Source organism: Erpetoichthys calabaricus, chromosome 5 (assembly GCF_900747795.2).
Source record: "Erpetoichthys calabaricus chromosome 5, fErpCal1.3, whole genome shotgun sequence".
Lineage (NCBI taxonomy): Eukaryota > Metazoa > Chordata > Cladistia > Polypteriformes > Polypteridae > Erpetoichthys > Erpetoichthys calabaricus.
Genome location: NC_041398.2, coordinates 114,272,483 through 114,297,414, shown reverse-complemented (window position 1 = coordinate 114,297,414; position 24,932 = coordinate 114,272,483). Strand labels below are relative to the sequence as shown.

The 24,932-nt window shown below is 38.2% G+C and overlaps 1 protein-coding gene across 2 annotated transcripts in view; it reads left to right on the top strand.

The window, feature by feature from the left end:
* The first annotated feature begins 2,375 nt into the window (after positions 1-2,375).
* fam114a1 (family with sequence similarity 114 member A1) overlaps positions 2,376-24,932 on the top strand; it is a 62,021-nt gene continuing 39,464 nt past the window's right edge. For both annotated transcript variants that reach the window (XM_028801979.2, XM_028801978.2), the window contains exons 1-4: positions 2,376-2,496; positions 5,217-5,531; positions 7,840-7,918; positions 15,406-15,519. In XM_028801979.2, the coding sequence (XP_028657812.2) occupies positions 5,229-5,531; positions 7,840-7,918; positions 15,406-15,519 (496 nt within the window). In that variant the 5' untranslated portion in view covers positions 2,376-2,496; positions 5,217-5,228. The remainder of the gene's footprint in view (positions 2,497-5,216; positions 5,532-7,839; positions 7,919-15,405; positions 15,520-24,932) is intronic.

Here is a 24,932-nt window from a genome sequence, read left to right as displayed (position 1 = left end):
GCTTTTTTGATAATACCAGTTTTGTTTTCTTCCCACAATAGACTGTGATTGATGGTTGTGCCAAGAAATGTAAATGATTCTACTCTGTTGACAGTGACATCATTTATAAGTAGAAGTGTAGGAGGAGAGGAGTGTCTCCTAATATCCACAATCATTTCTACTGTTTTCAAGGAATTCAAAATAAGGTTGTTGAGGGTGCACCAACTGGCTAGCCGATCCATCTCCCTCCGATACGGCATCTCAGGGTGGTGTCATCAGCAGACTTCAGCAGTTTAACAGATGGGTGTACGAAAAAAAATGATGGGGGACAGAACATAGCCATGAGGGGACCCTGACTGATACTTGCCCACCTTCTTTGTCTGACATATGTTACTTAGAAAGTCAAGCAGCATCATGCAAAGGAGGTACTTCTCAGTGGCAGGGACAGGGTGATCAGGTTGTAATTGGGGGAAGAATGAATGCAGTTAAATACAAAGAGGTCCTTGAAGAAAACCTGTTCCAGAGTGCATGCATCCTCAAATTGGGGTGATGGTTCACCTTTCAGCATGAAGAAAATGGCTTCAAGAGAAGTCTATGACTGTCCTTCAGTGGCTGATCCAAACCCCAGACTTAAACTCCAGCAAACAACTGTGGAAAGATCTGAAGATGGCGGTTTATTGATGCCTCCCATTGGCTGCATATGAACAGCCAGAGCTGACTACACTTCATGAGGAGACTCAAGTCTTTTGATGTGTGCAGGAAGATCCTGGAAATGTTTTACCTGTTCATTGTAGCCAGTGTGGGTTGTTCTATGCAGTGGTCTCCTGGAGACACAATTTGAGTTCAGCCAATGCAAAACGCCAGAAAAAACTTTATCAGTAAAGACAGCTCCAATGCTGGACTGACAGTCTTTAGGCTGTTATGGTAAAGAGAATGTTGGATGCCATCCCCTCCAGGGGACACGTTTTTGTAGTACTTTTAGCCACAGGCTCAATTTTCCACAGTATACATTTAGAATCATTTCTGCCTCCTGCCATTAGACAGTTCAGTGCTTCCTTCCAACGTCCCTTTCTTCACTCCAGGTAGAAGCCACAGGAAAATAGTATAAACTCCAATTTACTACAGTTATTTTAGCATAATATTGATTAAAATATGTTTTTATTATTTTGCCTTATATTGCACTTTGGGTCTATTGCTGTGCATTCTGTGTTGTAATGCTTTTTGTTTTGCTGAGGTATGCATTTGAACTTCCCCTTAGGGATTAATAAAGTATATCTAATCTAACAGAGTTTGAGAGAATCAACCATGAAGAATGTGGTAAACTGACCAAATCCAGGTGTGCAAAATTTGTAGAGACTTACCCAAGAAGACTTGAAACCGTAATTGCTGCCAGAGGAGCTTCTACAAAGTACCGAATTAAAGGTTTGAATACATATAAACGTGAGATTTCAGTAATGAACTTTCAAACTTTTATCAAAACGTTTTTTCTTTATCAGTATGGGTTATTGAGTGTAGAATGATTAGTAAAAATAGTAAATTTATCCATTTAAAATCAAATCTGCAACACAATAAACTGTAAAGTAAGTGGAGGGGGGCTGAATAGTTTCTGAATCAAAGGTATCTGATTAAATGTCCTGCTGAGAAGAGAAAAATAAAACATCCAGTCAGTAGTATTCCAGGCGAAAAAATACCGGGGTCTTGTATTGCCAAGAGAACAAGTTTCTGTTCTGGTCATTTTTCAGTATAAAATGCCACATGTTGATGGTTGATAGCTACAGATACTGTAAATATAAAGCTCCAGTGCTGTGTCATTAGTTGTTAGGCTTCCCATCAATAGGGAGATACAGCAGCTCTGACAGTGTTCTGTTGTTATGCTACTTAGAAAAACAGAGCGGAAATGGCCATAGCTAGGAAGTCAGAATTGCCCTGATTAAAATAATAATATGGCACAGAAGTTGCTACATAACAGTCCAAAGTGCAACTCTAAATGAGAGTGTTTAGCCTCGTCTTTACACTGACACAGAAGGGTTATCCTTTACACTAGGTCATTCAACATTTTACCTTTAAAATATTTATAGCAGGCATTTATTGACCTGCTCCATATCAACACAATAAAGCATTATTAACAAGGGTCCATTGCTGAAATGCACTGCTGTTTATCCCATGTTTAGTTTGTACCTTGCGACCGACGCTGCTGCATAAGTTCTGTGCAAAAGGGCTTAAGAAATTGATCGAATCATGTTTGTTATTTTCATTCCAAATGAAGCATTCGTCTTTAGTAAATGCAGAAACTGTGAAGACAACAGGAATACAACACTGTGCAAAGTCGTGTTAGCAGACACATCGTCCACATTGCCGTGCATTACCAGAGCCCAGTGACGTCACCGTACGGGCGCGTCTTCTGCCTGTCGACGTGGCGACAGAGCGGGGGCGCGCATCCTGGCGTCAAACGAGAAGCTCCTGAGGAACTGGAAACCTCTAGGAAAGTTGCGACTACTCCACAGTAAAAACTAACAGGTTAGTATTTCATCTAAGGGCAAGCTAATTGAAAGCTCATAATTAGCTGTAGAAGCAGAAAAACAGAATAAAAAATGTGTTATCACTTTGCAACATTACGAAGTGAGAAAGAATATTGGGTTTGCATTTGAACATTTTCATCATTATGGCATCTGTACATGCATCAGTTTTCTGTCATTTAGGTTTCATTATCTTGCTTTCTTAGACGGATTCAGTCATTTGGAAGATGCTGCTCCTAAACTGCCATCCAATATCATTTGCCTTATGAGATTTCTGTGTACAGTTACTTTTTTATTTATGGGCACTTTGCTGAGTGATAGAAGACTGCGAAGTGGTGTAAACTTAACTTTTCTAATTTTCAGATCGCAAAAGTTAAATTCAAACAAGAATTAAAATGAAATACTGAAGAGTTTGCTATTTTCGCACCAGAAAACGAGGAATGTTTGCATCCTTCAAAGTCAATTACAGATGCAGAAGAAGTCATAAAGTATGCATAATACTGCAGAGTCATTCTTTTGTCCATAAAAAAGTTGCACTGATTCAGATTTAGTTTCAGTTAGTAGCACCAGATATAGCCCAACATTCTTGTTACCCATGCTTGAAAACAAGTCAAGGTATTTAGTGTATATAATGTGGATGCAGATTCAGATGGTATACTTACCTGGTTGGTGATTCAGCCATACTTTTATATTTCATGTTAATATTTGTGCAATGCCAACAATAATGTTATAGATAACGTTAAGTTAATTGTAACTGTGAGTTTAGACTCAGTCCTGGAGATTTTTAATGGAAGATTTTTTATTCAAAGCAACGTTTTTTTAGAAACATATTTGAAACCATACTAAACTCTCACTAGTGACAGGAACATTAATAAGGAGGCTGCCTGAGGCCGTTTTTTAGTACAGTAGCACGTGTTGTTATGATTTAATCTGTTATGACTGAGACAGCCATTCACATATAGTCCATGAAGTTTTAAAGAGGGGGTGCTTGTGTTTTGTGATTATTGTCTGCTACCATTGCCTGCCACATCCCTTTTAGGGACAAACTACTGCTTTTTCATGTGGGTGGGGCAGGAGAAACATAGGTTCTTTTTCTTTTCAAGACCCTGGTTAAGACTGCTTCTTTTACTGTGAATTGTGAGATTTGTGTCTTGTTTTCAAATTCCTTTTCAGAATTACATGAGCTTTACCTTTCCTGTTCAATAGTTTTTTTGTTCAATGTGAATCATTTGTTTGAAAAAATATCCTCAGTAAATTTTCCCATGTGAGAAAGATGACAGGAATAATTTTGACATTTTTGGCATCCACTTGTCTATATATTGGACCGGTTTTATACAGAGATTTAAAATTGAATGTAAGGGATGTAGCATCAAATTCTATATATGGCTTATTGGCTGCCAGCAATCACTTTTTTGACCTTGGTATACTGTTATTGTAACAATATGTGTTACTAGCTATGATGTTTAGTATATTCATAAAAATGGTTTGAAATGATGTTTGATACAAAAACTGCTTCTATATATGATGTGTGTTTATTATGTAGTGCCAAACAGGCAAGTATAAAGAATTTCTGCATATATCAGATGCTGATATTATGTATTCAGAAATTATTTCATATATGCAGAACTGACTTCATATATATTTAGACTTTCAATATATTGTACCTGCCTGTTTGGTACATCAAAGTATATGTGTATATATAAATATATATATACAGTGGAAAATCGGTTTGCAAGTAACTTGGTTTGCGAGTGTTTTGCAAGACGAGCTAAAATTTGTAATAAATTTTGACTTGATAAACGAGCAAGGTCTTGCAATACGAGTAGTATGTATACGCTTTGTCTGCTGAGCGTCATGTGATCACAACTGAGCTGAAGGTTCGTCTCTCTCACTGTGGGATTGTGGGCAATCGTCTACTATTCTCCGTCTGAGTCAGCGTGCCTCACTCATATAGTCAACATCTGTATGAGCGTATACTGTTTACTACAGCATTGTGACTCTGTGTGTGTGTGTGTGTGTGTGGGTGTGTGCTGTGACATGCAAGTCCCCGTCTTGCATCCCAAAACACGAAGCTGAGTCTCAGTACTTTATCAACACCAGCTTTATTCAGCTTGAAACATATCAACAGTGCGGTTATTTATTGTAGTGGGATCTGCCACTCGTGGCCAAGTAATACTGTGCCCTGCACTGTGTTCCTTGTTCCTTGTATCACCCATCGACGGCAGGCGCTTATAGCATGTCCGCGATCTTTTCGGATTCACTTTTACGGCGAACTGCTACAACACTGGGAGACTGCGATTGCTTTGGGATGCTCTTCCGCATGTTGTCCCGTTGGGTGGAATCCCATAAGAGTTTAGAAACTCACTCACACCAGCCATGATTCTTTTCAAAGGTAAAATGCAGGTTAATTTGTTTATGTATTTTTACTTTATATTTTGTATTAGTAATTTTTATATTAATAGTTTTGGGTTGTGGAACGAATCATCTGAGTTTCCATTATTTCTTATGGGGCAATTCACTTTGATATAGAAGTGCTTTGGACTGCGAGCACGTTTCTGAAACGAATTATGCTCGCAAACTGAGGTTCCACTGTGTGTGTGTGTGTGTGTGTATATATATATATATATAAGATTTTAAAATTTGTTTATTCAAATAGAACATCTACTTAATTGCTTAGGATTTTTTTTTGTGTCTGACTTGTTTCTTTGTCATTTCACTCAGCTATGAATAAAAATGTCACAGGCTGAGGCAGTTGACAGTGTTACTGCTGAACTGAGCAGTCAGCTGTCTCTCTCCCACACTGAGCATGTGGCCACCATGAAAGATGAAGGCCATCATAATGAAGCCTTAGATGCAGAAAATGTGCCCTCTGAGCTGGGACAAAAAGAAAGTACTTTTGTGGAGAAATTGGATGAAGGAGCACTGCCTACAAGCTCACAACTGCCAGAGAATCAAGAGACAGAATGTAGTGAATTACTGAACCTTGAGGTCAAACTGTCTGAATTAGATACGGGAGAAAACAGAGAGAATGAACAGGTACATACTATGTTTGTTATGCAGAGATTCTTTTTGAATGTGGCTTGACAATACAGTTTTCATTTATTATTTCTAATTAGAATCATTTAGTGAACAGTGTTACTGAAACACAAATCATATACAAATTATGGATGTTCTTCAAATATAGAGTATAGGAATATGAGTACTTTCAGAATAACATCATGCTGAAGTGTTCTCTCACATAGCTCTTATAACTTATGTTCAAATCTTGTCTGTATTGAGCCTACATATTCTATCTGTGTTTATGTGGATTTTTTTTCTAGGTACTCTGGCTTTTCCCATATGCTGAGTATGTGTAGGCTATGATGATTTCTAAATCTAAACTGACTCTGTGTGTATGTAACACTGCCCTCGAGTGCACAGCCATCTTGTCCAGAAATGGTACCTGCCTTGTGTCTGATACAGCAAAGACAGACTCTTAACCCACTCCGACCTAGTTTTGGGATAAGCACAGTCATAAAAGGAAGGAATATTGTGTTGCAGCTCTAAAGAGCCTTTTTTGTTGTTCTTGTATTTTTATAAACATGAAAAATTAGTTTAGGGCTATGAAGCACAAAACATTAATTTGTATGGGACCGAGTCGTGTTATATTTTTTCATCACTTATTACAATCTAATTAAACTGCTTAATGCATCTATTCAATAATTTAGTTTAACTACAGTGCAATATCCCATTCATGGCTGTGTTGCACCAAGAACAGAATTAGGCCCAGTAATTATAATAGTGTTGAACAGAGTTCTTGATCAATTTAAACAGCATTTCTAAATATGATAGTCACCTTTAGTAAATCTTGAGGAGACAAAAAAAAACTCCATAAAATGGTATACCTAGTGATGAAACCAAACTTTGTAGATACATTTGTATGGTAAAATAAAATTAATATTTTAAAATTAATTTGGTCAACATAAGATGCCCCAATCCTCTAAATATTAGGCTTGTTTAAATGTAAATAGTCCGTGATTATTTAACTTATTAATGTTAAGTTGCATTATTTAGAAATGGAATGGTTACTCTAGCAGCACTCTGTGAGTAGTGTATTTAATACTTTTTCCATCTGCACAAAATACATTTTCTTCTTATCACTCTTCAACCTTTCCTGCTTTTTACATGTATTACTCCTATTTTCTCTACTCAGGCTTAACATTTTATAGCAGTTTTTTCTGCCCTAAGTCTGCAATAAGCGTTATAACAAATATATATAAAAGTAAGACCTTACATACACAGGAGCACCACAGGGGACTGTAATTTCTCCGGTCCTGTTCAGCCTATATATATCGGACTTCCAATACAACTCGGAGTCCTGGACGTGCAAAACTTCGCTGACGACACTGCTATCATGGGCTGCATCAGGAGTGGGCAGGAGGAGAAGTATAGGAACCTAATCAAGGACTTTGTTAAATGGTACGACTCAAACCACCTACACCTGAACACCAGCAAAACCAAGGAGCTGGTGGTGGATTTTAGGAGGCCCAGGCCCCTCATGGACCCGGTGATCATCAGAGGTGACTGTGTGCAGAGGGTGCAGACCTATAAATACCTGGGAGTGCAGCTGGATGATAAATTGGACTGGACTGCCAATACTGATGCTCTGTGCAAGAAAGGACAGAGCCGACTATACTTTCTTAGAAGGCTGACATCCTTCAACATCTGCAATAAGATGCTGCAGATGTTCTATCAGACGGTTGTGGCGAGCGCCCTGTTCTACGTGGTGGTGTGCTGGGGAGGCAGCATAAAGAAGTGGGATGCCTCACGCCTGGACAAACTGGTGAGGAAGGCAGGCTCTATTGTAGGCATGGAGCTGGACAGTTTGACATTTGTGGCAGAGCAGCGGGTGCTGAGCAGGCTCCTGTCAATCATGGAGAATCCACTGCATCCACTGAACAGTATCATCTCCAGACAGAGGAGCAGCTTCAGCGACAGACTGCTGTCACTGTCCTGCTCCACTGACAGACTGAGGAGATCGTTCTTCCCCCACACTATGCGACTCTTCAGTTCCACCCAGGGGAGTAAACGCTAACATTACACAAAGTTAATGTCTGTTATATCTGCAATTTTATCACTGTTTAATTTAATTTTTTTTTTAATCAGTATGCTGTTGCTGGAGTATGTGAATTTCCCCTTGGGGATTAATCTATCTATCTATCTATCTATCTATCTATCTATCTATCTATCTATCTATCTATCTATCTATCTATCTATCTATCTATCTATCTATCTATCTATCTATGACTTGCATGAATGGTTAACCAGGTTATCATGTCATTTTGTTGATAATATTTTCCTTTAGATACAAACTACTTTAACCTCAGGAAAAGGTTGGGGATCCTGGGGAAAGTCTATTTTGACAACAGCAACATCCACCATAGGTGAGTTCTTGTACTGTCTCTTAAATTTGTTCTATAATAATTTAATTTCGTTTTCTGTATTCCTTTTTCTGGTGAACATCATGCCACTGTATGCTGCAAAAGTGTATAAGGATGGTAAGACAATAGGGCTTGACTTTACAATAATCTAATTCCCACCAAGATCTAAACCTGTTGCTGTTTGTCAGTCTTGGAATTGTTGTATTAGGTAATTTCCAGATAATTTGAAGTTAATCATTCAGCATTTAAAAGAATTATTTACAATTTGACAAACATTTAAGATAACTGCCAATCTTCCCAGCAGAAAGTATCCCGACAGATACATCCAAAGCTCACACCATATTATACTTTGACAAACCATAGGCTTTTGTGAACATGATAGATGTTACATTTTAGATTTACTATCAAAAAAGAATTGATGAGTTTGGTGTTTCTGGATGGGCATCCAGCAGATAGCCATGTCTATATCTAAAGGAACATTGAAACAGGTTTGCAAAAATGCATTTAAATGAACCACAAATGTCCTCTGGAGTTTTGAGACAAATTGTTAGGTTACTGTTCATAGAGCATGGACACCTTAGATTGTATTCAATCCACCATACCAGGTGCCTCATTTATAAACGGTGCGTATGCACAAAAATGTTGCATATGCCCTTTTCCATGCTCACATTGAGATGTATAAAAACTAAACTTGGCATAAAGCCATGCACATTTTCACAGTAGCCTCAGACCATGCATATGCACATTTCTGCTCGGTTTTGTACATGGGTGGCTCTCAGCGTCAAAGCAGTACTACTGTTTCTGTGCGCTTTCCCTTTTTTTTCATATTCGCATCTATGATGCGGGTTTTATCAAATACACCGAAATTAACTGCATATCGTTTACAAATATAAGGCACTTGATTGTAATCAGTCTTTAATGATATAATGGTGTGCAGAATGGCCAAAATATTCCAATTGCCATGGATCCTTTAGTGTTGTTAGAAGACATCATAAATGGAATAATTAGAAGAGAGCACATATTTACAGATCATACTGACTTGTTGTCCCATAATGATGACTGGCTTCTAAGTCAATTTAGATTTTCAACAGCTATCCTCTTGGAACTGTGTGTTGTTAGAATACTAGGATATATAGTTGATATTTTTATGATGAAATGCATTAAAGTATGTCTATTACATTTTACAGATAAATTGTTAACTTCATTTAAATAATGTATACTGTTAATAATTAAATATGCATGGGCATGGTGGCACAGCGAAAGCACTGCTGCCTTGCCGTAAGAGGGTCATGTCCTGGGTGTACCCTGCCTGGACTTTGCATGTTTTCCTGGTGGGTTTCCTCAGTGTGATTCAGTTTCCTTCCAAAAACATGCAGGTTAGGGGATTTGGCTAAATTGACACTACTAGTATAACTGTGTACTTGTATTCACCCTGTAATGAGCCAGCTCCCCGTCCTGGGATTGTTCCTGCTTTGCGCGCAATGCTTGCTGGAGGCAGCGTGACCCTGGATTGATGGATGGATGGAATAAATAAACATGTATAATGAAGATTTTTCAGTGTTCCTTAAAAGTTTTAAAGAATCTGCATTCTAAGCATACAGCTGGTTTTACATTTATTATTACTCGCTTATTATGTAGTGATTGGTTAAGTGGAGAAAGAAAACAGAAGGACAGGAATTGGGGGTTATGGTATGTTTGACAGAGACAGTACTGCTACAATAACTTTTTCCATTCAGGGTCCATCCCAGCAAGCATCGTGCATGAGGTAGGAACAATCCCTGGGCAGAGCATCAGTTTTTTGCTCCTGCCATGCTACCGTGCCTCCTCATGTTTAATATACAGGTACTGTATGCTTTAATGCTTCTGTCTGTGTACGAGAGAGCATGTTTAAGAAGCATGTAGTGATCAACGACTGAGTTGGGGAACACTTAGGGCTTGTTTATACTTCACGCTCAGAACGCATACGCGCCCGCAACCTGGCTGCCACACGTTTTCAGCGTTCATTTGACGTGTCCTCTGTGCAGGTACTCAGAAATTAACACAACACGTGCGCAAGTTGCAGTACCAGCAAAAAATCAGGGGGCGCAGTGTGCTAAAAGTTGAAATGTGACATCAGAGTCTCTGGTTACTATCTACATGTGACAGAAAGCTGCTTTGCGGATCCTACGAGATTGATGTGTGCGCTTCGATGTTTGATGAATGGTTCAATGTGGTGAAGCAAAATGCCGACATACAAATGCATTTGTGGTGCTTTTATATTCAAGCGTCGCATATTCCTGATCGTAATGACATGATACATTATAAAAGTCTCACATACCGTCTCCAGTTCTGTCTTTTTTTTCCAGGGCTTCCTCCAGACCTGACAGCAGTGGCAAACAGCAATAGATCGCCACACCGAACACATTAAATGTATGATATTGCAACTCTCTGCACATTTAGAATCCTAAGATTTATACTTTATATCACTTTCATGATGAAATGCATTCAAGTATGTATGTTACATTTTACAGATAATTTCATTTAAATAATGGATACTGTTAATAATTACACACAGGGATACAGATAATTTCATTTAAATAATGGATACTGTTAACAATTACACAAAGGGAATGACACGGTGGCAGAGCAATAGCATTGCTGTCTCACAGGGAGTCACGTCGCTGTTATTCTCTGCCTGGAGTTTACATGTTTTCCTTCTGGGTTTCCACAGTGTTCTCCGGTTTCCTTCCAAAGATATGCAGATTTGGTTACACTAAAATGACACTAGTGTATATGAGTGCTTGTATTCACCTAGCGATGAGCTGATGCCCATCCAGCGATTGTTTCAGCCTCGTGCCCAATGCTTGCTGGAATGGACACATCCCTGGATTGATGGATTCAATCATTAAACATCCTTTTCAGAGATTTTGCGGTAAGGTGTCCTCGGAATTTAATGGCTATTGCAGTCAATTCACAACACAGCGAAGCCGAACCTGTTCTCACCATGATAATATCTTGCACTGCCACCTGGTGGATTCTTCCTGATTTACGTAAAGTACGCGCGCAAGTATAAACAGTAAAATGCTTGTGTAGCAGGAGCGTCCACTGCAGCATGCGTTGCGTCACGTGAAGTTTAAACCTGGCCTTAGAATATGAAGCATTTAATGTGCACTTCTGTTACAATGGGATTTGAGAAACTCTAGTAAACGTACATTTTTAAATAAAGTTCACAATATTCTACTTTAATGACAAAAGAAACTACGATATTAAAGTGGAAATTTTGAGATTAAAGTCAACATTTTGACTTTAATCTTAACATAGACCTTTTTTCAGATGGTAGGCTATGATTTGACTTTTCACAGTAACTTTGATATGTAACCACTTCTTTTTTGTTTCGGGCACCGTGAAACTTTCTGAACTTGAAGTTTTCAGTGCCTCCGCCACGCTGTACCACTCCATCAGTTTGTTTGTTTTTGTTTATACCACTGCTTAAGCCACTAATAATAAGTTTTTTTTTCTTGCCTACACTTCACTGAGCAGAACCTCCATTTCACATTTGCTGAAATTCTTCTTTTTTACACATGCTTTTGCCATTGTCTTTTAACAAAACACAGAATGGAAAGGGCTATTTATATTGATTTGCATATTCAAATAGGCATAATTCTGTGAGGAGTCGGGTGGTACTGTAGGTGTGTGCGTGTGCTTTAAAATTCACTTTGAATGGAATTTATAAAAGGAAAGTGGATAGAACTTTGCTTACACAAAGTTTTATGCATCTGAATTTTTTTATGCATACACTCATTTCTAGTTTTGTCCGTACGCCATGTTTTAACATGAATTTGAATTCTACGCAAGTTGTTATATATGAGGCCCCAGTGTATTGCATTGGAAAATGTAAGACCAACTGTTTGAATGCTAAAACTTGGTCAAAACTTGACTATGAAGCAGGACAATGAGCACACTAGGAAATCTGAAATTGAATAGGTGAAAAACAATAATTCAATTTCACTTAAATGTTAACTCTTTTACAACCATCTGTTAGAGCTGTGACCAAAACCTGATTATGTAAGCACTCACACTACCAATCAGTTTGCAAAAACAATTCACTTGTATTGTCTTAATGTTATTAGTTCTGCCTGATGTATATTATATGGGTAAATCAAATATTTAGTTGTATTTGCATTTATGTTTAAGATTGGAAAGGTTTTGTATTTATTTTTAATTTCAATTTTAAATGTATATTTTATAATTTTACAGATATTTATGGCTTTGTCAGTACACGATAATTACAACACATGTATAGCTGAAAACATTAAATTAGTAGGTCCATATTTTTAATACAAATATGTTTAAATAACAACATTTATTTACAGTGCAAATTGTGAAAACAACTTGAAATATATACAGGACAATATTTACATTATACGTGTGTAAGTGCACTCATTACAGTTTGCTTATTTAATTATTATTCAAGAAAGATACTGAGAAATTAAAGGAGACATTGCTGCCATCGCAATTGTATAGAAGAAGGACAAGAACATGTTTTGTTTACCAGAGTACTGCAGTTTACTTAACAACTGGCAATGTGAAAGCCAAAAGAATGTCTTTATTTTGGCATACATGTATTTTATGTATTTGTTGTTTCATTATTAATATACATTTGAAATTTGTTGTAATTTTTTTAATTTGTACTGCACTGACACACAGTCTTTTCAAGAACTGTTCTTATTAAGCACTAGAAACTTTTAAGTTTGATTTCATACTTGAAGTTAATGTCAACCTAGCCTATGATTTCTTTCCCACAGCATAAAATCACCAAAAAAGTTAAAAGTAAATTAAACCATAATTTTGAGACAGTCCATGGCTAGTAATTGCTGCAGTATCATTTTAGATGTTATCCTCGCCATGAGCCAGCTCATTTTGTAACTTAATGAAATGCTATGCTCTGGTTGCAATAAAAATAACTCATTGAAAAATTTTGCAACCCTTTAAAAAAATTCTAACATTCAAAAAACTGGTATTAAAGATACCACCAGTTTCTCTCTGATTTTAAAAATGCATTCTGTTATGTTAGTGACATAATTCAGGGTTTTGGAAGTCATCAGCAATAGGTTCAATACTACAACTTAGTGCATCCCCTTGTGACGCAGGTCTGCTCCATGCTCTCACTTCCTTTTTGGGAGCTCCTTTGAACCCAACACCATCCGTAATGTAACTAGATGAGCTGGACAATGAGGGTACCAAACGAAGTAAGTGAAAAGGTGCAAAGCAGCAAAAGTGCTTTTATTACAAACGAAAAAAACCAAAACAGTGTCCAAATAAAGTGCAGTACATGAAAATGACCATAAATAAATAATCCATAAAACCAGGGTGAAACATCCATCCATCCATCCATTTTCCAACCCGCTGAATCCGAACACAGGGTCACGGGGGTCTGCTGGAGCCAATCCCAGCCAACACAAGGCACAAGGCAGGAAACAATCCTGGGCAGGGTGCCAACCCACCGCAGGACACACACAAACACACCCACACACCAAGCACACACTAGGGCCAATTTAGAATCGCCAATCCACCTAACCTGCATGTCTTTGGACTGTGGGAGGAAACCGGAGCGCCCGGAGGAAACCCACGCAGACACGGGGAGAACATGCAAACTCCACGCAGGGAGGACCCGGGAAGCAAACCCAGGTCCCCAGACCACCCAACTGCGAGGCAGCAGCGTTACCCACTGCGCCACCGTGCCGCCCCAGGGTGAAACAGTCAAGGTTAAAATCCAATAAATAAATCTATTAAAACAAGGTTAAAACAATAGCAGAAGCAGTCCTTTAAAAACAAAACCCGGTGCCTTCTTCAGTTGGCAGCTCCCCTGCTTCTCCCATCTGGGCCATGCACCAGGGGAGTCGCCCTACCTGCAGCTGACCTTCTTCTTCTAGTCTGGTCACCTTTCAGTTCCTGGCTCCACAGGGCTCTCACAGACCAAGACTTGGGTTCCCCAGTGACCAGGGCGCTCACGCTGGAGCTTCCACCTCCCGCCTCTGACTCCCGCTGCCTTATGTGGTGAGCCAACCACCTTCCACTCACACCTGCTCCTCTAAAGTGCTCAGCAGGAGCAACCACTTCTTGCTGCCCCCGACTGTTGGCCTAACACTTCTGAGGGACTCTCCTCACAGCTGCCTGCTCTTATCAGCAAGCCTGCCATCACTCACTCACTCAACGGCATTCAGCTTCCAGCTTTCTCTTCTTCCTCCTCTAACCTCCGTTCACTTTTCTGATCTTTCTTCTCCCCCTTCTTCTTACTCTGTCCATCTTGTTATCTGCATTGAAATGGGCACAGTTGGAATGGAAAGTCACTTTACACATTTAGACTCTGCTGAAGAGATGTGCTTCAGTTCAATGGGAAAGTTATATGTTTGCAAGCAAAATTCTGTAGCTATAGATGAGTGTCTCCACTTGCAAACAATTGCTTGTTCACACTTGTGAACTGGAGTATTACTAATACTTAAAGCTACTAAGAGAAGAAACAACCATTTGAAGTGTTACCCTGCATATTTGAATCAGACAGTGTTTTTGATTATTCTTTTCATATTCAGCCATTGACGTAGCAAAATAATATTTTTGACATGAAAACTGTCAGAATATCTGTGCTGAATGCCATTTTCTAAATCTGCATAATCCTGAGCAAGGTCATGTGGAGTCTGTCGCAGCAAGCATAGTGTGCGAGCCAGGGACTGTTCCCTGGACAGGGTGAACGCACTCACAGATGCACAGTAGGGCCAATTTAGTCTTGCTAGTCCACCTTGACTTCATGCCTTTATACTGTGAGAGAGAACCAGAGCACACAGAGGAAACCCACACAGATGTGGGGAGAACATGCAAGGTTCATGGAGGGACCATGAACCCTGGTACCCTTACCATGAGGATAGCAGAAGTTCTATCAATGCACTAGCAGAAGATTGAATATTTTAAAAGCTTACACTGTAGTTCTTTCTTATAAAGGGAACTGATGTATTAAGTTTCCTTTTTATTAACCATTACAGAATGTTGTGTATATTTTATTGTTATGTTGCGAAACAGTATATTATACACTAGCAGGGGTTCCTGGTGCTACTCAAGGTGGGGCACCAATTAAAATTTGTGATGAAACAAAGCCTATAGTCTTCCTTGGTACAAATGGCGGATCTGTGCAAAATTTGGCAGAGATACAGTAGGGATAATGTTGTGAATTTGCATACAGGGTAAACACACATGTTCACCTTTATATAGTAGATATGCCAAATTGAAAAGCAATGTTCTTATAATCCTCCATGTATTTTCTGTCAGCATTATCTGTACTTCAAACAAAATTTAATATTTTACAGATGAAATCACATAATTTATTGTAGTACTGCTCTGTTGATAAAATTTTAACCTTATGTTTTTGTATATTCTCTTTCTTTGTTTATACTAACACTTGAGATATTTATTACTAATTCCTAATATGCTGTACTTTCTGTATTTTGACATTGGTACAGGGCATGGAATAACTGCTGTAAAAGAGAAAGCGGGGGCTACCCTCAGAAAACAGAACATCTCTTCTTTAGCAGAGGAAAGTAAAGAGAATGAAATAAATCAGACTGTAGAATCAGGTAATAAACATTTTTGAAATTGTCATACCTTATGTAGCTCATATTCAAAAACTTAAATGTTTGGTTGAAGAACTTCAAAGGTTTTGGATTTTGTGCATTAGTTTGCTAAATATGAATATGGATTATTGGAAGGAAGGAAGGAAGGATGGATGGATAGATAGCAATTGATTTGTCCCCAGGGGGTATTTTTGCTTTTTACAGATGCTCAGTAAGTAAGTACATAAATATTATAACAAAGAACAAACCCCCTCTGAAATATACAACAGAATGACTGAAAGGAAAGAAAGCTAAAAAGAAAGAAAACTTCTGACTTGGCTAAAGATAAAAAGAGCAATCACAGTCATACTGAGGCATTATAAAGGTATATTTTCATTGGTATAAAAGAGACACAGTAGTGTTTCTTCATACACTGCTGTTGAATAACTTGCTAGCTGAAAATGCTCAATAATGGTGTGTCAGGGAGAGGATGTACAGAATTGTTTATAATGGCTCTCTGGATTCTAAAATGTGATTTTGTTCTGTTTTAGGTTTACTTATAAATGTTTCATTTATGTGAAACAGGATTCAATATATTTATGTAAAACAGCATTTGAATGCAAGTCTTCTTCAATTAGGTGCTAAGTCTCAACTTAATGAGGATGTTTGCATTCATCTAGAACATATCTGGGATAGAAGCCTTATATTAAGATTGTGTTATAGACTCCCTATTGTAAGCAATAGTTACTTCATTTTAATAGTACAAAGGCAAGTTTAGAGAGGGATATTGAATCATGGGGGACTTTAATTACCAAAATATGTACTGGAATAACCTTATGAATACTTTTTAGAAAGAGTTTTAGATATAATCACTGTTTTTTTATCATAGAAAATTAAAGCACAAATATTGGGCAAGCCTGTTTAGATTAATATTCTGTATCAATTAAGATAGGACTCAGGGGATAGATGTAACTGAAGCATTAGGATCTAGTGATCATAAAATAATACATTTCACAGTGTTTTGGCAGAGTGAATATTCAAAAAATAAAACAGGTAAGTTTAATTGTATTAGGGCAAATTATGAGCTGGTATGGGAAAGCCTAAGTAAGATAAATTGGGATAGGCTTTTAAGTGTGAAGACAGTTAAGGAGAAGTGTGTCAGGATTAAAAATGTTTCACATATAAAGCAGGACAAGTCTTAGAGGCAGTAAGAAAGAGAACTCCATGGATGAAAATAAGCTAAAAAAGTTTCAAAGTAGAAAACAGTTATATATGTCTAAAGAACTATAAGCACTAATCATTAGGCATATAAGAGAATCAGAGCAACAGTTAAAAAGGATATCAGGAAAGCTATATATGAATAGTGCAAATGCTCAGAATATGTATTTTTGGAAGTTTGCAGGTGTGAAGATGTCGATAACCTCCCAAATGTAATAGGTACTAGGAAGTATGTACTTAGTGATTTGGGCATTGTAGAGGAGCAATATGCTGAAATCTAGCAAATCACTATGACCAGATAACATTTATTCTAGAGTGCTTAAGAAAGAAAGTGAGTAAATATATAAACCCTTGACACATACTGTATTTTTCAAAAATCTTTACACACTAGGGAAATTGTTAACGACTGGAAGCCAGTGTTTGCCTTTTGAATAAAAAGAGTGGTCACAATGGTATATTGGCAAATAGTTCATATAAATTCAGACAAGGGAGGTATGTTACGCTAATAGGCTGAAACTCTATGAGGAAAGCATACAATGAGAGAAGTACATATGATATTATTCATCTTGATTTTCAAAATATTTTTTGATGAGATGACACATGAAAGGTTAGTGACCAAACTAAAAATAAGTGGGAATTCAGGGTGTGAAGTGTAGGTGAGCACAAAACTTGCCTAAAAAGAGGAAGCAAAGGGTTATGATGAGAGGAATTTTTTTTATAAATGGGTGATGTTAAAAATGGTGTCCCTCAAAGAACAGTTCTGGGGCCACTGCTCTAATTAATATAATCAAGAAAGCTAATAGGATGCAAGGTTATATAGCATGATATTTAGAATACAAGTCAAAGGAGGTTATGCTTAAAATTTTATAATGTACTAGTGATTCCTCATTTGGAGTACTGTGGTCACCATACTACAAAAAAACATTGCAAGGATAGAGAAGGTTCAGAGAAAAGCATCTAGGCTGATTCCCAGACTGAGTATTATAAGCTATGAGAAAAGATTAAAGAAGTTGAACCTTTTCAGAAATTATGAGGTGATATAATTGAAGTGTTTAAAATTATGAAGGAAATTAGTACAGTGGATTGAGGATAAACACTTCAAGAAGAACACAGGGGTAAAAATTGCACAAATGTTATAAAGTGCTTCTTGACACTGTAGTAAAACATAAAGAAGCTTATAAAGTGTCTGGGGCACCTGAAGGCAAACCCCATATATTATAAAGAGCGCAAAAGGCCTCAAGAAAACACGTGTTAATGCAAAGTCGAGACTAGCCCTGTTGTGTTGGTCAAGTCTGCCCTAAGATGGTGGTGGTTCTATTTATGGTGATTTCTTGGAGGAAGAGGCGGACACAGATGGGCTGACCCTGGAAGTGACATCATAGATGGTGGCACATCAATATTCCTTTCTGGTGAAGGGCAAGAAGAAGAGATACCTTTATTGCTTAGCACCCTTGGTTGGTCCGGGGTAATATTGTCATCATCTAAGCCCGTAATTTGTTCCTTAAGTGCACGCATGTGACAACACTAAGAACTATTGACACATGGAAAACATTTCCAAGTAGTATAGTAGCAAGTAGGACCATAGAGAACTTCAAAGCTTGGCTTGATAGGTGAATAAGATTGATGAGCTTGTTGTGCCTAATGACCAGTTCTTGTCACAGTTGTTCTAATCTTCTAGAAATTTACAGTAGCTGTATCAAAACATTTTTTTAATAATTGACAATTACTTGGATTATTATAGATAGATAGATAGATAGATAGATAGATAGATAGATAGATAGATAGATAGATAGATAGATAGATAGATAGATAGATAGATAGATAGATAGATAGATAGATACTTTATTAATCCCAAGGGGAAATTCACATACTCCAGTAGCAGCATACTGATACAAAAAAACAATATTAAATTAAAGAGTAATAAAAATGCAGGTAAAAACCGACAATAACTTTGAATAATGTTAACATTTACCCCCCTGGGTGGAATTGCACAGTTGCATAGTTTGGGGGAGGAACGATCTCCTCAGTCTGTCAGTGGAGCAGGACAGTGACAGCAGTCTGTCGCTGAAGCTGCTCCTCTGTCTGGAGATGACACTGCTTAGTGGATGCAGTGGATTCTCCATAATTGATAGGAGCCTGCTGAGCGCCCGTCGCTCTGCCACGGATGTCAAACTGTCCAGCTCCATGCCTACAATAGAGCCTGCCTTCCTCACCAGTTTGTCCAGGCGTGAGGCGTCCTTCTTTATGCTGCCTCCCCAGCACACCACTGTGTAGAAGAGGGCACTCGCCACAACCGTCTGATATAACAATCTCAGCATCTTATTACAGATGTTGAAGGACGCCAGTCTTCTAAGGATTATTATCTGCTTTAAATGTATTTAGAATAGTGAGGTTTAGTAGCATGTACATTATAAATGATGCATGTCACATATGTTTTAATGCCATGGCAACTGTTTTCTTGCCATAAGTTTCCTTGTAACTAAAAGGCCTTTACTACTAGAAGGAATATTTCCTATATGTAACATTAGTTATATAGGAAAGATCATAAAAGGGTAATCAGTCCATTATGTTCATGTTAGCTAATACTCAAGGTGTCACAATCTCTTAATGAAAACAATTTTTAAAAATCTTTTTAAGGTCTCCCTTTGACCCACATAAGTTGTTTCTTTCTTCCAGATTCCCTTGCCACTCGCTTTGTGTAAAGAGTACTTTCTGGTTTTTGGCCTGAGTACACCATAAATTTACATTAGTGTCCTTGAGTGTGTGATTTGCTATTTAACTAAAACCAATTTGTATTTGCTTTTAAGAAGCATGAACATTTAAATTAGTCTCCCAGGTATCATTTAGATTAAGTAATATCATTTTGTCTAGGAATGGTGCTTGGTTGCAGATTCTGCCTTCCTGCAGCGTAGGGCCATATTAGTTTGATGACCAGTACTGCAAGCACTATTTAAGATTTATTCTTACTAGTGCATTATAAAATCTAAATGTAACATCTGTTGATTTATATTCAACAGTTTAGTATAACCTAATGTGGCTAAGTTAAAGCAGAGAAGGCCAGATATATAAATCCATCCATCCATCCATTATCCAACCCACTATATCCTAACTACAGGGTCACAGGGGTCTGCTGGAGCCAATCCCAGCCAACACAGGGCACAAGGCAGGAAACAAACCCCAGGCAGGGCGCCAGCCCACCACAGAGCACACACACACACACAGCCACACACCAAGCACACACTAGGGACAATTTAGAATTGCCAGTGCACCTAACCTGCATGTGTTTGGACTGTGGGAGGAAACCGGAGTACCCAGAGGAAACCCAGACAGACACGGGGGGGATCATGCAAACTCCGCGCAGGTAGGACCCAGGAAGCGAACCTGGGTCTCCTAACTGCGAGGCAGCAGCGCTACCCACTGCACCACCGTGCCGTCTAGATATATAAATGAGAGTGATAAATAACAAAATATAATACACAGAAGGGTACAGGGTGTGGGAAATAAACATTCAAAATAATAGAGGCAAAATAATAAACTGTACAGCCGTCTTGGTCTAACTAAACAAAAGTCAATATGTGCCTATCTGGTATGGCAGCTGGCCCAATTTTCTACCTTTGTTTATTCCCTACTACTCACTCACTACTTGTTTGTTTAGCTTCTCTTACTCCCACCTGCTGTACCCTTACCATCACCTCCTTACTCCAAGTACAGCTGGCATGTGGTCTGTAGGGCATTTTAGGGTCTTGCCTGCAAATGCTTCCAGGTAAAGCCCAGCTACTACATTTGAGGTCAAGAAGGAGTGAGGAACTCCTGGCAGCATTCTTGCAGAACTCCCTTTAACACTAGAATTACCAGAGCCTACGAGAAAACTTGTAAATCCGACCCATCTTAAATCCATTCGCACCTCTCCGTCAGCGTCTTTTGTTAAATAAATTCAAACCCGATCTGACGCTGTTCGTTTTCAAATAATATTGCATTAGTGCGATTATGTTTTCTGATTGGTACTATTCAGGTCATAAAATGATTTCTTCAAAATGTCACAGATATTGTCTCTTTCTTTCAGGTGTGTAATAGAAACCACAGCATAGAGAGAAGTGTGCGCATTGCAACAGGTACACATGTCGGAAGGACAGTGTGTGTAAACTGTTAACATTTGAATCTGATGATTGCATATAGCGCTGAACTGACCTCTCTGTACTATTCTTTCCTCTGCATGTCCTGGAGTACAAAAGAAACATCACCATACAGCAACATGTGGGGACTGGCAAGATCAGGGAAAAAAAAACGCGAAACACGCAGTCAGTGATTACTACCGCAAGATGTTATGCGAATGAATATGAATAATATGAATAATGATGCATCCATGCCACAATGTTTTCCGAAATGTACTGTACAGGTCATAAAAAGAGTTATTCCAAATACAGTGGAACCTCGAGATACGAGCACCTCTGTATACGAGAAATTCAAAATACGAGGAAAGTATGAGCGAAAAATTCAGCTCTAAATACGAGCATTGGTTCGCGTAACGAGCCACGAGCCAGGCTGTGGGTATAGCTCGCGGCTTAGCAAGGGGGCGTGGTAGCAGTTGCGAGCCGCGATCTGCGGTGTCTGCGTTTCTCACTTAAGTGCACAGGTGGGAAACTGCCCACATCCACGATTGTTCCTGTGGCTGATGGGCTGCAGCTGCCATGTCCTCCCCGCATATATAGAGAAGCGCGAGCCGGTTAAGGGGGAGAAAAAGTAAAAAAGAGAGAGAGAGAGAGAGAGAGAGAGAGAGAGCGAGCGAGCAGGCAGGCAGGCAGGCAAGTAGGCAAGTGCAGGCTCGCGCAGGCTCGCGTGTAGCTGAACAGGCGAGCCAAACAGCTGAAGCAGGACGGTGTAGAGAAGGTCAGCTGCATTAAGAGTGTCTCGCCTGTTGCAGAGCCCGCATGGGAGAAGCAGGTCAGACGCTAACAGAGAAGAAGCACCGGGGACTGACTGCTTCTTGTTGACGTTTTAACCTCGTGTTAAAGGATTGTTATTCTTGTGTATTTTAAACCTCCACTTCACAACTGTTTTAAGGATTATTTATTTAAAGATTTATTGAATGCTCTACTGCACTTTGGACACCTGTTTTGATTCTTTTAATAATCAGTTATATTATTTACCAGTGTTATTTATTAAAGGTAGACTACAGTATATATAATTTATCAGTGTTATTTGTTAGGAAAATTGATTTTTATGTTAATATATTTGGGGTGCAGAACGGATTAACTGGATTTCCATTATTTTCAATGGGGAAGTTTGTTCTAGATACGAGAAATTCGCTATACAAGCTCAGTTCTGGAACGAATTAAACTCGTATCTAGAGGTTCCACTGTATCATATATACCTATGTCTTTTATCCATCCAGATCAGAGAATGTCCAGTTCCATTGCCTCAAAACACCACTCACATCTACAGTTATTCCCAGTTTCAGATAAAAAGTAACAGTGACAGATCCCGGGGGGGGGGAAGGGGAGGCGGCGGCAGTATGCATCATGGTCGTGACTGAGAAAATAAAATTGAAAAAAAAAAACAGTAACTTTTACAAGTCCTATAAATGTATAGCGGCTGTTACAGACGCAAACCAAATGTATGTGTGTACTGTATAATATTAACAATAAGAGCAGCTCACTACTGAAAACGGCAAATATAGGAGGCAGTCAGGATTGAACCGAGGACTCTTGATTACAAGTCAGCAAATCTTACCGCAATGCCACGGAAGCTGTTGTATCATCCTTGAACCTTTTGTGAAAGTGTTTATTTGATCTTTGGACTTCAGGCTTCACACATTCTATAGTTTATCCCTACATTTTGTAATATTTATTACTAAAATATGAAAAAGTTTCTGTTTTAACAATGTGTTTACACAGATTACTGTAGAAACGGAACACACATGAAATACATGTGTTCCAAATAACAATCTATTATTTCCACTCTAAAACTCCAGCACTTCACTCCCAGATAATCAATCAAGGAATGAGCTGGGAGAACTTTGTGCACATTCTGCGGCGGTGGGGGATGGAATAGCAGGCTGCTTGCTGCTTGTTTTAATCGGCACATTTACAGGACAAAAGACGCTGATGGAGCAGTGCAAACGGATTTAAGTTTTCTCGTAGGTTCTGGTAATTCTAGTGTTAAAGGTACCAAGTATCCCTGCATTCAGGGACTCTAGCCTTCTAGTAAAGCACCAGGTAGAGAACAATTGTCCATCATACTGGGAAGCAGGGAGAAATATATTATATGAAAAATCTACCTGTTACTTATTAGTATGGAGTGCTTCAGGTATGCTCTCCATCATTGTTCTCCTTTCTGAATATATATTGGTGCCCTAGAAGTTACTTGTTCTGCGGCTCAATGCACAATAATGGGGCATACCCCCCTTGTTATGGTGGCCTGTTGTTACTGACTATGACAGCATTGTAACTGTATCTGCCAGCCAGTCATCTTATAGTCTGATTCCTGTCTTATATGCTACCAGCATAATGCCCTCACAGTCCATTTGGGGCCTTCTTTTACGCTAACATTTTATTAGCCTTTTTAATTTCCTTGGCACATTTTCTGTAGTACGGAAGTGTAAAAATGCTGAATTTATTGCCGTTTTTTTTATAATGGGAGTTATTTTACACTATGCATTGTTCAGTAATGAGTGTTTAGAAAACTGTTTAAGATACTATACTTATATAATATGTTTTATGTTTATTGCACTTGAACTATAGTCAACATTTTATTCCACTTTTTAGTTGTCAGGTAGTATGATGTTCTATGTGGTATGAGTAATACTAAGCTAGCAATTCAACTTCAAAGGCATTGTTTAAGTGAAGAGACAATAAAGAATTATGTTTTACAAATATTTATACAGGGAATCCAGGTGAATCTTATGTTAAAATGTTTTATTATATTCATACATTTGTGCATTGATTTTTGGAAGCATGATTTTCATCCTTTATTTGTTCCTTAAATCTGTTTAAATTTGCTCTGTGAACATACTGTATATTGAAACATAGAAATGCATGGTTTGAGAAATTAAACTGTATATGCTTAAATTGCATAGCACACAATCACTTTAGCTTTGTTCACATTTTTGCCTGTACTGTTGATTTTTTTCTGAAACTGCATAATAGAAGTAATAGTAGTAAACCAATTATTTTCTATGTCCCTTGTTTAAATCACAGCATAGCATCACATTGTGTTTAAAAAAAGTGACATACTGCATATTTTCTGCACATAGACAATATTAAAACCCAGCATTATACACATTAGTGCATTTCTTCTCGCTGTAAAGCACACAACACAGGAAGCCTGTTATTGCTGTAGCAACTGCTCTTTCCTGCTTTCTGCAGATAAGGCTTAGCACATGCACACTCCTAGCAACATGGAATACAGTTGTTGCAGTTGTTATGATTGCCATAATAAGTGGCAAAGTTGGTATTTTACTACCAAACAATAGCACCACATATGACACAACTCAACAAAATATCTGTGTTATATCTCAGAGAGATGGGAAGATATTTTATGAAAACAATTTGGAGAACTAAACATGGTCAAAATAGCGTGTTGGGTTTGAACACCAAAAGTCTAATCTATCTTTCACAAATCCTAATCACTAACCAACAATCAAAGTTCAAACAGCAGTAAGTACAGAAATAAATGTGATAGTATAAAAAAGATTTCATTTATCCAAATCTCGGATATATTGGATTTGTATGTGTCAAATTAAATTCTGTTACATGTTACGACATCAGAGGTCACACTTTCACTGAGGCTCAGGTAAGAATCACCACAGCAACAGAGCACATCAAACTGTTGGCACTCGTGCAAAAACAAAAAGTTATTGCAATATAATGAAATTCAGAAACCTTCAATCGAAGAGATGTTAAAATAAAACAAGTTGGAAATTAATTATACAGGGTAACGGACCTTTTGAAGGTATATAAATAATGTCTCTAAAGAAAAGGAAAGGAAAGGAAAAATAAATTAAGAAAAGTATAAATCATAACAGTCTGCACCTGAGATGATTCCAATGATTTTTCCCACTAGAAACATAAAAAACATAAAATGTTTAACATAATAAACATAAAATGACAGGCAGACAAATGCAGAATTAGTGCATTAAAGTGCAATAAGTCAAAGCACAATAAAAACATGCAGAAAATGCACTCGCATCTCAGCATATGCACAGGTTTGAATATGGCCTT